This window comes from Aethalodelphis obliquidens, unplaced genomic scaffold (genome assembly GCF_003676395.1).
Source record: "Aethalodelphis obliquidens isolate GAN/ISIS:26980383/991018 unplaced genomic scaffold, ASM367639v1 scaffold15, whole genome shotgun sequence".
NCBI classification, from domain to species: Eukaryota; Metazoa; Chordata; class Mammalia; order Artiodactyla; family Delphinidae; genus Aethalodelphis; species Aethalodelphis obliquidens.
Window position 1 is genome coordinate 3,392,512 of NW_020837959.1, and position 13,722 is coordinate 3,406,233.

General features: G+C 42.2%; 1 protein-coding gene across 1 annotated transcript in view; it reads right to left on the reverse strand.

Moving 5' to 3' along the window:
* The window catches only part of MYO16 (myosin XVI), a 401,447-nt gene that overhangs the window by 133,207 nt on the left and 254,518 nt on the right, over positions 1 to 13,722 (reverse strand). Inside the window, exon 23 of the mRNA XM_027115848.1 lies at positions 1,087 to 1,162. Within this exon, the coding sequence (XP_026971649.1) occupies positions 1,087 to 1,162 (76 nt within the window). The remainder of the gene's footprint in view (positions 1 to 1,086; positions 1,163 to 13,722) is intronic.

Consider the following 13,722-nt stretch of genomic DNA (forward strand, 5'->3'; position numbering starts at 1 on the left):
TTTGAAAACTAGAAGGAAGATATTTCCAGTGATAATCAAGAAGATCAATTATCTCACTTCTTTCTTTTTACACAGTATTATTCCAAGTCCATGTTTTTATCATTAGTCTCAGCCTTTAAGAGAACTCAATAACCATACATTCTGAGAGGCAAGCAGAGTCATTCCCCATGAAAAGCAATATACTGCAACTCTACTATTTGATTTAAGGTAAATATATTCCTCCAGCCGGAAGTGATATGGATGTCTTATTTCCAGCTCAAAGGCATCCAACTATTTCATGAAAGGCTATGATATGCTTCTCTTCCCAGGAATGATAAATGGCTCCATCTCACTTAGAGCAACTTAAAGCACAAAGATGATACATTTTAATTCATTGAAGAGGTTATTAAGAAAATGTGAATCACTGCAGAACTTCTATTAAGAAAATAATTACTAGAGGAGATAGAACTATACATATACGTAAATTTATAGCTCTATATGTAAATACAGAGATATATATAATTATACCACATATAAACCCAGTACATCGTTTTGCATATAGTATAGAATTATAGATATATGTATAGAGATATGTACATAAAGTACTAAGGTTCACTAAGTAGATGTCACCTATAAATTTATATGGATATAGACATATATGCATGTGTGTATGTATATATCAATTTGTACCCTCATTTTACTTTGTAAGCATTAGTTTTTTATAGCTGAAAGTACACAAGAATAAAATACCACCCTTAGCTGTGCTCCAGAGTCATCTTAAGTAATGAAACTCACCCTGCTGTATGGAAGCCATATGCATCTTCATCAGTCTTCACACGAGAGCTTCTTTATATTCACATGCCAAACTGGTGAAGGTGTTTTATATTTCTATCCGCTAAAAGGTTAGTTAAATTATGGTTTCTACTAGACTCTAAATTAAATTATAACCAGTGTGTAGCATGGCAAGCTCCATTCCTTATTATTCTGGGCATTAGAACACGAAAGATAGTTCAATTATCCTTAGCTGGTGGCATATTTTATAGGGCCATGTTCAGAGTCAGAGACATAAAGAATGTGTGGCATTTTAACCGTACGGGGAACACTTACTTTTCATTACAAATAGAAGATTCTGTGAAAGGGAGTCTTTATTTTTTTCAATTGCTCCAACAATTTCATACATTACCTATAATAAAAGAAAGTGGTATAATTACTAATGGTTAAACATGACCACGAAAGTAATTTCCTTTAAAGAATAACTTGACTCAGCGGCAGTTTTAAATTATTCATGAGCAGTGTCTTCAGGTCTTAGAGTTCTCGCTACAGGCAAGTTCAAAGCTCCCATTCCCAGGCTCTGATCGCCGGGGCCCTCCTCCAATCGCGAGTTTAGGAGAAAGGGGTGCTGACTCATAGCCACCATAGCCTGTTTATTCTGAAAAACCCTCACCTGCTCTGAAAACTCTCTAAACCAAGTAGGAAGACTTCATGACACCTTGAGAGGGAAGGAAATGAGGCGTCAGTTTGAGAAACGGAGTGCTGTCTCTATGAAAAAACTTAAAATAGAGCTACCGTATGATCCTGCAATCCCACTCCTGGGCATATATCCAGAGAAAACTCTAATTCCAAAAGATACATGCAATGTTCACAGCAGCACTATTTACAAGAGTCAAGCTACGGAAGCAACCTGAATGTCCACTGACAGGTGAATGGATAAAAACAATGTGGTATACATATACAGTGGAACACTACTCAGCCATAAAAACGAATTAAATAGTGCCATGTGCAGCAACATGGATGGACCTAGAGATTCTCATATTGAGTGAAGTAGGTCAGAGAAGGACAAATATTGTATGATGTCACTTATATGTGGAATCTAAAAAAATGATAGCAAATGAATTTATTTACAAAAGAAATCGACTCACAGATGTAGAAAACAAACTTATGGTCACCAAAGTGGATAGCGGGGTGGGGGGGGGAGATAAATCAGGAGTTTGGGATTAACAGATACACACTACTATATAGAAAATACTAAACAACAAGGACCTACTGTAGAGCACAGAAAACTATACTCAATATCTTGTAATAACCTATAATGGAAAAGAATCTGAAAAAGAGTAGATCTTGAACAGATATGTACATAGATATGTATGTATGTGTAACTGAATCACTTTGCTGTACACTTGAAACTAACACAACATTGTAAATTAACTACACTTCAGTAAAAAAAAAAAAAAAGCGTTCCTTCGGAGCATTTAAGCAGTGAACAAAATCTGAAGTCCTTAAAACAAAGAAAACTCAGGAAACAATTAATTCTGGATTATTCAAAGAACAGTTTTTTTTTCTGTCACAGTTTACTTACGAACATATTTAAATGACTTTATTGTCTGGTTTTGCTGGTATTCCCATCTGGCCTGGGAGACTTGATTTTTGAAGAGAGACGTGGTTTTATTGTCTCTCTCAGCCTCAGCTAAGTGCGAGCTCCCAAGTGGGGTCCAGAGGGTCAGAACAGCCACAGGCTCATCGGGTTCCACAGCTGCTGCTGCTTCGCCACGGCTGGGTGTCACAGGCTGCCCTTTACCCCGGGTAGACCAGGACTGACCCCAAGGAGGGCAGCTGGTCAGTGATGTCTCTTTGTCCTGCATCACCATGAGGGAGTGTGGGTGGTTAGACCAGTGAAGGTGACAGTCATCCGACTCCTTGGGGAATTTTAACTGGATGGCCCAGAGGAGATCGTCTCATTGGCAGCAAGATGGAACTAGACAGAAAGAATCCATGAGAAAGAGGCTGAGTGGCCAGTGAGAGGAAGCAAGAAAAAGGCCAGATGACCCCCAGTGAGTCTTGGTTCCTAGCGGGTTTTCAAGTTCCAATGCCTAACTGTGTCATCCTTACAATAAAGCCTTGCTGGGATTTTATTCTTTGCTGTCACAAGAGCCTAAACGGCACAGAAATCCCAAGATACCCTCCAGATTCCCAGATTTTCCAACATGAATTTGGATCAGAAGACTGCTTGAGCTAAGAGGCAAACAACTAAACAACTTTAAGATACTTCTCAATCATCTAATTATCCAGTTTGCCCCTAGGCCAGAATATGGCTTGCCAATATTAAAATGTAAGCTATATATCACGTTACATATTACACATGGTTGAATATAAACAATTTTTACATCATCTAGAGCAGTGGTTCTCAACCAGGGATGATGGTGACACTTTCAGTGCCTGGAGTCTTCTGCGTTTGTCACAGCTGAAGGGTTGGAAGGACAGGGATGCTACAACCATCCTACAGTGCCCTGGACAGCTCCACAGTGAAGAAGTATCTGGCCCCCAATGACCATGGGATTGGGGTTGAGAAACCTTAACCTGGAGTTTGGCTTCTACACGCCTTCCTGTATTAGAGACAGCAGTGCCCAGAGACCACAGACACCCAGCTAAGCTGCTCTGCATCTATATGGACTTTGGCAGGTTATTTGATGTCCCAGAGCTGAGCCTGCAGTGTAGGGTCCTCCTCTGTATGGTTCCAATCTATAATTCTAGCCTCTTCTTTTCACGGGCATCTGATGATTCTGAAGTAAAAAAACACACACACACACACACACACACACAGTTGGACTACCTGATTTTTTCTAAGTACATTCCTTGCCTGTCTTTGCTCCTGTCGTGTCTTGCTTTGTGATGGGCCTTCCTGCTGTACCTTGAGGGAGTGACTATGGATTTGCTCAGCTCTGTCTCTGCAGCAACAAGCAAAATGCTGTGTCCACTGGGAAGATTCATTTAATGTTTGGTGAAATGAACAAAAAGGTTTCATTACATTGTGACCACATATAGCATAACGTTGAGCTTCCCCTTTTTATTTAAGATTATGTTGATGAGTCTTTCATTATCACAAGATCATGTGCTCTGGGAAGTCCTCATGAATGGCGTCCTGGTTGTACTTGGAGAGTTAGACAAAAAGCTAAAGGTCTCCCATTAAAACTAAAGTTCAAAACCTCCCAGTTGGAGACACCAGCTGGAGAAGTTACGTGGAAAAGATATTTAACAAAATCCATACAAGTGCAAACACTCGAGAAGGGCAGTTTGGTACTTGTAGGAAGCATTGGGCAAAAGTTTTTACTTCATATAAAATTAATAAGTCTTGAAGCAGGTGAGCTTAATTATTTTGTGACAATGGGAAAACTGCTTTAGCTCTTTGAGTCTTTCTTTATGTGTTAAATTAATATTCTGCAAAGGCATTCCAAGCTTAAGAGCTTCTGAGCCTATTCCTAAGACAGGGATGATTACAGTACTGACAGGATTTGAGTTGACAGCTCAACAGAAGTATTAGACATTACCCCCCAAGATAGCTTATTTTATCATAATTAACACAATAATGCTAACGACTCTGTGTTACATAAACTTGGCATTAGTGGAATGCTAACACATGGTTCCATATCATGGGTTTTTTTCCTGGTCCCAAATCTGGAATCAAGTATTTCCTCAAGGAGCCCTTTCATATTTTACAGGAAAATTGTAGTTAGAGACCTAGAGGTGCACAATAGCATAGTATTATCAAGCTAGTCAGTGTTTCTAGGACTTTTCAGGGGACGAGCTGAGAAATACGTGCACACAACACACATATGTGTGCACATACATCTGAGATGGGTTTATTTTTTTCTTTTTAAGGGTAAAATACAATCTGTTTCCAGACTTGGTCTTTTAATCATGATGATTTCCTCGATCCAATAAAGTTTGGTATTGGCCTTGTCAAAGGCAACTAGAAAATCTAAATAAATGATATCCACTCATGCCCGTTTATTATGTCCATAGATAACCTGCTCCCATCACCTTTAAATGCTTCTTAAACTTTTAATTTTGAGATAATTGTAGATGCACCTTTGTAAGAAATAACAGCGATAGAGCCGGTGGACCCTTTACCCCATTCCCGCCAGTGATAACATGGGACAAAACCATCACCAGCAGGATATTGACATCAGCGCAGGGAAGACTCAGGACTCTATTTCATATGTGGTGAATTGAGGTCATTTGTGTTTTCTGAGGAACTGGTCCAGTTCATCTAAGTCATCAAATTTATATGTGATGGTTGTTTGTAGTATTTATTCCCTTTTGATCTTTTTGTTGACTGCAGGGTCTGTATTCATATTTCCTGTTTTATTCCTGATATTAGCAATTTGAGTCTTTTCTCTTTTTTCCTTGTCATTCCTTACTAGAGGTTTGTCATTTTTATGGTTATTTTAAGAGAACCAACTCTTTGTTTCATTGATTTTCTCTATTTTTAAAAAAATTCCACGCATTTTGCTCTCGGTTTGCTCTTGGATTGCCTTTTGTTTGCTTGTTCTGGGTTCATTTTACTTTCCTTCTTCTAGGTTGTTGAGGTGGAAGCTTAGATTACTGACTTGAGACTTTCCTCTTTTCTAATATATGTATGTAGTGCTATAAATTTTCCTCTTGGCACTGTTTTAGGCCTGTCTCAAAAGTTTGATATGTTGTATTTTCATTTTCATTCAGTTCAACATATTTTTGAATTCCCTTGAAACTTCATTTTTGATTTATGGATGATTTAGAAGGGCATTTTTTAGTTTCCAGGTATTTGGAGATTTTCCTGTTATTCTTCTCTTCTTGATTTTTAGTTTGAGTCCATTGTGATAGGAAAGCCCCAGTCTGTATAATTTCAATCCTTTGGAATTTTAGGTTTGGTTTATGGCCCAGAATATAGTCTTTCTTGAAGCATGGACTTGAAAAGAATGAGAATTCTGCTTCTCTTGGTTTACACATCTATAAGTGAGCAGATCCCATTGGTTGATGGTGTTGAGTTCTTCTACATCCTTTCTGATTTCCCACAAAGCTGTTCTATCAATTGAGAAGAGGACGTTGAAGTTTCCCACTTAACCTTCTGGTTAGTTGACTCAGCAGGGGAAGACAGGCACAGACTCATTACTGTCAAGTGGAGAATTCGGGGTCCCCGCTCAACCTCCTCTGACACAAAAGAAGAGGGGATTCTCATTGCCGCTGGGTGGGCAGGAGTTCTGGGTCTCCACTGGGCCTCCAGGCGCACTTCCCTGGCTGCAGGGTGAGCAGGTGGAAGGGGTTGACGTGCCTCTCTACTGCCACCCCCTTGGGCTCCTGGTGATTCAAAGGGCAGTGAGCCTCAGCCTAGTTAAATGGACAGAGGAATCTGTATGAATGGGAAAACAGCAAGGAGAAAACTCAGTGTACCCTAGGAATCACCCTAGCTCCGTGAGTCTGTGATGCTGTGATCAGGCCTGTCCTGTCTCAGCTGTGCCACTCGGGAGGGACGTAGCGGGCATTGCTGGAATGGCAGGAGCAGGTTTCAGGCATGGGCCTTTCTAGGTCACTCAAGACAGCTCCTCTGTTCTCAGCCCCACCCCTCCTTTTCCTGCTGGTTTATTGTTTGGGGGATGAAAGGAGAAAAAACTTGAAAGCACAAAAGATAGAGGCCAGGATAAAGGCTCTTTTTCCCCCTCCGTCTTTACATAACTGAAACTCAGGTGTTATTTTTTTTTCCTCTTAAGGATTCATGCTATAAGAGACAGCATCCCTCATGCATGTAACAGAGAAATTTACATGCATACAGGTCCATACAAATCTTAAAGGGAATTGTCATGTAGTCAAAGATTTCCTTTGGAATGATTCTGTTCAATAAAATGGCTCCAAAGGAAATTGAGCATTTTCCTCACGTTTCAGCAGTTAGCACACGCATCTAAACGCTTTGGTGAGGATGCCCAGTGAGAAGGGTGTAAGCTAGGGACCGCGGCCACGCGCTCCCTTTTTGGATGTGCTTGCTGTAACGCTCCGGCACTGCAATACATACAATTAAAAGAAAAATTACGTTCGCTGTATATAAAAACAGGGGTTATAAAACTTTCGTCATGGGTGTGAATCACAGTCCATCAAGATACTTAGTCTCCCGGGTCCACAAAGAAAAGTTACGAAAGGCCAGAGCACATGCGTTGTCTTCCCAACTGGAGGCTGTCAGGCTCAGGTTTGGCTCGTCTCCAAGGAAACTGAAGTGCAGGCGCGCGCCGGGAAACGGCTCCATCCGCCATCTCTGATTTGAATCCCCTGAATTAAAGCGAGAGCAGTTGGCTTACTCCACATGGATAAGCAAAGCATGGGGCCTGCCCGAGCTGGGGCCTAACATCCTAACGTCTGTGGTCTCATCAGCCCCGCTCCAGGCGCTGGCACACGGGCGGAGGGCCATGCGAGGTCAAGGAGGGTGTGCCAGTCTGCCATGCTCCCACCAGCTGCCCTCAGCTCCACTCCCCGTAAAACAGTCTCCTCCCTTCCTATCTCCAGCCTCAGAGGAGGCAGCTGCTTCACACGTCTCTGGGTCACCTCATCGTCTCCCATCTGTCTCAACTTTTCCTGGGGAACCGAATCCCTGTACTCCTTTTCTTCTGCCTGAAAATGTGGAGCAGTTTCTTTTTCAGGCTAGACCCCGGCTGACCTCCACCAGCCCCAATTTCTCGCTCTGTCTATTCCTGTCTTGGTGCTGACAGCTTAGCTGCTTCTACCTGCTCTGCAGCTCAGAAGGACAAGGAGAGACACCGTGTTCATCACTGTTCAGAACACCTGACGGGAGATAACGAAGCTCTTGAAGGTAGGACGGAAAGCCAGGAGAGCAAGGCAGTCCTAGAAGGGCGGAAGGATGGATGCAGACAGAGCGATAAAAACTACTCGTTCCGAGAAGACTGAGGGTGCAAGGAGATGGCATCGCAGCCCGTGAAATGAACCACGTGCAGCGAGCGGGGGGGTCTCAGCGTACCTGCAGCGAGGCCTCACAGGTTAGAGAAAAAGAAATGGAAACAAATAGAGCATGTCACTGTAGGCTAGAAACGTAAATGTCACAACCAACTCTCCATTCAGGCCAGAATCAGGAGGCCAACAGGAACCCACCTGAGTGGGAAAACCAGGGTGGAGAATTCTTAGGAGAGCCTTCTGTGGCATCACTTAGGGATTCGCTACCTAGACTTCCTGCGTCTTCTTTGTCCTTCCTTCTCCTACTGGGCTGAGACGTTACCCATAGTAACACATAAAACACTGCATTAGGATGAGAGCCTTTTCCAGAGTGGACACTCTACCTCGCAAGGCAAAATGTAAAGGACAAACTGAATTGCTAATTATAGTCTCACCTAATTAATGTAGTTCCGATGTGGAAATCTGTATTTCCATGTGGTTAAGTGCTAAAAGTTCAACTTCCTCTAATGAAGCTACCCTCAGTGATAACTGAGGCATTTCAGGACATCCCAGACTACAGCACGGACGGTTTACGTGTGCTTCTGGCGGCATTGATATTGCCCTTATATATGTGTGTGTGTGTACGTATTTCTCTAAGGACGGTATCTGACTTGGACATCTCTGTCTATCTATGGGTCTATGGACCTATTGCTCTCACACCAGTTTGAGGGCAGAGCAGTGACTGCTTTATACAGCAGGCAAATAGGGCCATAAATACTTTTACACAGTTTCTTCCCCCAGCACCTAAACCAAGAGGGAGGAGACTTCATGGAACGCCCTCATACACTTGGACAATGACCCACCACTTAGGGAGACACTGGGAACGGGTGATCGACCCCCACTAAGTAGCCCAAAGTCAGAAATGGGCAGAAGGATGGGGTGCGTGTGAGGGAAGGCACAGCCCTGCTGCAAGAGGAAGGGCCGCTGTGTGTCAGCTCCAGAAAGTGGAGAGCAGGACATATTACGTTTTTTGATGAACTACAAAGGGTGTGATGAAGTTTCCTCATCTGGTCCACAATCCCAAGTTGGGTTACATCCTGCCCAAGAGGCTATATGTGAGGCTGAGAGGAGTGGGGTCCGGTGGAGAGCGTCAGAAACCAGGGCCCCAGGGGAGCAGCCAGCGGGGGGGTTGGGGGGGACAGCATCACCAAGGGCACGGGAAGGGCCTCAAAGGCCTCCCAGGGGAGCATCTCAGGGACGCATGGAAGCACCCAAGCCAGCATCAGCCCTAAATACCGAAAGGAGCTGTGTGCGTGAAGCCATATTGGGATGAAATGAGAGGACCCAGCACAAGAACAGACAGAAACAGGATGCTCCAGGCCACGGTACAGTGTCTCCTGTATGGCTCAGGCTTGACGGGACTGGACGGTCAGCTAAAGATCGTGGTTCTGATCACTACACAGGACCAGAAACTCCTCGTCTCTGAGTTGAGTCCGCGAGCACCAATGAAAGCAAATAAAGGACTTTCTATTACTTAGAAGAGACCAGAAATATCGCTAGAGCTGCCTGGGTTTTTTTCTGGTTAAAAGGAAGGGTTGTCCCAGCTGAATATATTTTAATAAGTGGTGTGAACCCAAACTAAAAATCGAATCCTGATTACATCTCCCGAGTTGTGCATATTCAACTACCAGGTACACGAAGAACAAGAGTGCTAAGACGATCTGGAAGATCTGATTTTTAAAAGAGAAACCAGAGTTTATTCTTCTACCAAAGGAGGTAAACTGGGAGGTAAAAATATGGCAAAGAAGGCAGGCATCACCGCCACTGTTTCAGGACTATTATTAACAAGTCGAATCAGAATAATCACATTTAATTCTGGACAGTGTCACCAGGGAAACAAGAAGATAAATGAAATAAAAGCAGTTCATATGCCTTTAAGTAAAGATATTCATTCATCCCTTTATTCATAATTCGCATTTCTGCCATCAGTTAGTGTTAGGACACTGTTGAAGGGACCCAAGAGGGGGAGGTGATGTGACCTCGGGCGCTGGAATACAAATGAGGGCTATTTGGATTCTAAGGTAAGTGGGGAGAGAGTAGCTCGCATTTGGTAATTAACTGGGTTTCTGATTTTACCATGAGTTGAAAAGTGGGACAAATACGGCAAATCAGTTTCATTTACTTTTTTGAAGTCAGCTGAGAGAGTGTTTGGGAATCTAGTTTAATTAGCCACTGGATCTGTTAACGTGAAGACGCCACTCAAGCAGAGATACTAAAAAGTAGACCTGTAGGTGTGAAGCCCACAGAGAAACAGACTGGAGAGACATGGGAGCCGTGTCATCTATGAAACTGAATCATGAGAGCATATAAACTCCTAGAAAGAGACATGAATGGAAGTAAATTCACTCATCAGTCAAATTCATAACCCCCTTCTCCACCATGCTATTTACATGATGCAAAATATAACCCCTAGGAAAGAGGTGGGATTCACAGCTGATAAAAATGGGCAACTTTTGAGATAGACTCTTGAGTTCACTATAGCACATTAGAATGTGTGTAAAGACTGGATTTTAGCAAAAGAAATAAGATCGTTTTCGGTAAACATAAATGGGTCTGATAATTTTTCATGCCTGGTTTCAGCTTTCTATCTGAGGTCTGCTGAAAAATGTCTGGATTTCATGCGTGGTGGTAAATTGATCTCTCTCTTGCATCAATATTTATAAGCAGAGGCTTCTGTTTTTTACTTTTCCATTAAGTGATTCCATCTAATAGTTTTGCTTGCCCTCATTCTGATCCACTTTAAGTTGATAAGTACCAATCAACAGAGAAAGTTATTAGAAGCACATAGTATTACTGTTAAGAGTCCTTATCTAGATATCTAGATTCTGGATATGGGCATTGAATTAAAATTACCACAACTGAAATTTATGAACATGCTTCATTGGTTCCTTTTAAGGAGAAAAAATACCAATCAACTTACAATAAGATATCAGTATTCTAGGAAATCTAAAGTTCCCTATTTATAAATGTCTGTCAACCCATGAAGATAAAAGAACCAGTTAAATCTTTGAAAAAAACGGTAAGATTCCCTAAATAAGAGCCTGCATTTTCTCTTCCTAATAAAACTCTGGATCAGGAAACATTTATTAAGTCTACAAAAATGTATTTATGCCAAAGGTGAAATTGATGGAAGAAACGGAGCACAAGGGGCCTGGGGGAGTTAATTTTTATTCTTCTAAAAGTTTGCCCAAGAGGTGAACAAATACAGATGTAAATTAAGCTCTCTTTGTGTGGGTCAAAATATCTTTGTCAAATAACCTTTAATAGTATCAGTTTGGCTTGGACCAGACAGGTTTCATTGTTATGTCTGAGGATTCTGCCTGGAGAAAAGAAAGAGGGAAATAAATGGAAACTTCCTTATTGATGAGTTCATCTCCTGTTCCCGCTGATTTAAAGGTTCAATTTCAGAGTCTTCTTGGGAACACTGTGTCCCCCACCGATCTCTGGAGATGAAGGCCAGGAGACAAACTACAGAAGGTGTTCCTGACACAGGTGACACAGGGAAATTGAAGGGACCGAGGTTTCACCCACATACATGTTATGTAAATACATCTGAGGACAGAGAGGTCGGCTTTCATCCCTGTCACCTAGAACGTTCTGCAGCCTCAATGAGATAGAGATCTCTGCTTCTCAGACGTCTGGGCAACACCGTAAATCTCAACCGACGTATTTCAAACTTCATTTATTCCACAATAGGGGGAGATCCTTTTCAAGGAGAAGGGAAAAAAAGTTCAGGTATTTTATAGACTGGCCAGAAGTCAGTCTTTTCCACACATCACTCCTATCAGCAATGTTTTAGTAATTGGGTTCCCGGAAAGGCCTGTGGAAATCAGTGACATGATGATGATGATCAGGGTCTACAGTCTGGGATTAGGACTTCATCCACCTCACCAGGATGTGACTTAGGAGGATGGAAAAGGAACCTTGATGAATACAAGCAAACCCCACCCGTGTAAAGACACACCCACGAGCACATTGTATAATGGGCTATACATTTTCCTTCTGTTGTAAATTACATCTTGGAATATGTATGTAAATTGCAGAGAGCGCTTCAATTTTCTTAAGGAAAGTGATATTGAAAGGACCTTTAAAAATCTGCAGTAAAACTTCACACACCTGTGTGCTTGATTAAACTATTAGTCATAAAGCTAAATGGTAAAGAATATAATTTTTTACAAAAATTCTCTTTAATCAAGGCAGCGTTACCCATCACAAAAACCACCTGTATAGTCAGTGAAAAACAGAATGTCACATTAACATAAGGTGAAACATTTATCTAAATAGTTTTTCTTTTAATATTATAGTTGCCATAGATCGAGACAATCTCAATTTCCTGCACTTACCTTCCACTGAAGTCTTTCAAGTGTGATAGGAAGTACAAGAAAATACCGTACTATAACTTTGGTGGTTACATATTCCTTATCATCTGCTAAAGCGCTATGAATAACATCATGATAAATAAAAATAAATATTCTAACACATTTATAAAACATTTATTTATGCAACATGAGCACATTTATAACATACAAGAATTAACAAATATCTTTCTTAACTCATCAAGGACATTTACCAATGACTCAATTGGAGAAAGTCAGTTGGGCCTCTAGTATTCTCAATACAGCCAGTTGATTAGGTGATTCCCGAAATATTTTCAGGACCTCGATACTTGTGATTGATGAGTTTAAAATTTTGCCAGATATGGTGGTATTCCTGCATGGAAAGACCTTCAGCAGTTGTTGGGGAAATAGGATTCGCATCTTTGACACAACGTCTCCAAACAGTTGTACCCGCACTGATTGCTTGCCCACCACTTACCCTTCAGAACAAGTTTACGAGGTTCATAAGTATATTCCCCTTAATTACAAACCCCATGTGTATGCTAGCTGAGGGTCAGTGTATCCCTCAAAGTCACAGCAAGGGAGTCCCAAGTGCCCCAGTGCGTCTTCTCTGTTACACAACACAGATTTCATGACTGAGATAATAAACACTAAGATTTCAGCACATACCATGGTGGAGAGAGAAAGATATGGGGGTGGGGGGATGAGAAAGCTGAGACACTGTAGTGTGACCTACTGGTCTGCAGTGGGTTGAATGGTGTGACCCCGAAATTCATGCCCACCCAGAACCACAGAATGTGCCCTTTTATGGAAATAAGACCTTTGTGGAGGTAATTAGTTAAGACGAGGTCCTACTGGATGGGAGGGGACCCTAAATCCAATGACGGGTGGCCTTAAAGAAGAGAAAGGGACACAAAGACACACGCAGAGAGAAAACCCCGTGAAGATAGAGGCAGAGACCTTGGTGCTGTGTCTACAAACCAAGGAACACCAACTGCTGGCAAGCCCAGAAGCTGGAAGAGAGGCTTCGAACAGATTTCTCTCGGAGCCTGCGGAGGGACCCAACCTGCGGACACCTGATTTTAGACTCCGGCCGCCAGAACTGTGAGAGAGGATACGTTTGCACGGTTTTAAGCCATGCCGGATGGGGGACATCGTAATGATGCCCCCAGGAGACTCACACATAACTGTATAATATTTGCTGAACCACTAAACTCCACCAAGGCTTACTTCACCGGAAAACTGACACAGTGATATTTACAAAGACGGTTGTGGTGAAAATGTTTCCCAGGCACTCTGCAAATTGAACACTGCTAGGTAAGCATCAGGTGTGCTTATGGATGAGGGAAGAGACAGAGCAGGGAAATTCGGATCAGGACAAGAACTTGGCCTTGGGAAGATGCGTACGATTTGGAAAGAAAGAGGAAAGGGGCATTATGGGTGAGGACACCATGTGAGCAAAAATAGAGATGGAGAAATGCAGGAGTCATTTTTAAATGGATCAGATGTGTTAAAAGAAAAAAAAAACTACAATGCTATGAGTTAAAACTCCTCACTGCTGTTCTAGTCTGTAAACATTGACCCAATGAACACGTGCATTGTCTTCCTGGGGCTGCTGTAACCAGCACCCACTCTGGAACCTGGCATCCCTGCCCTCCTT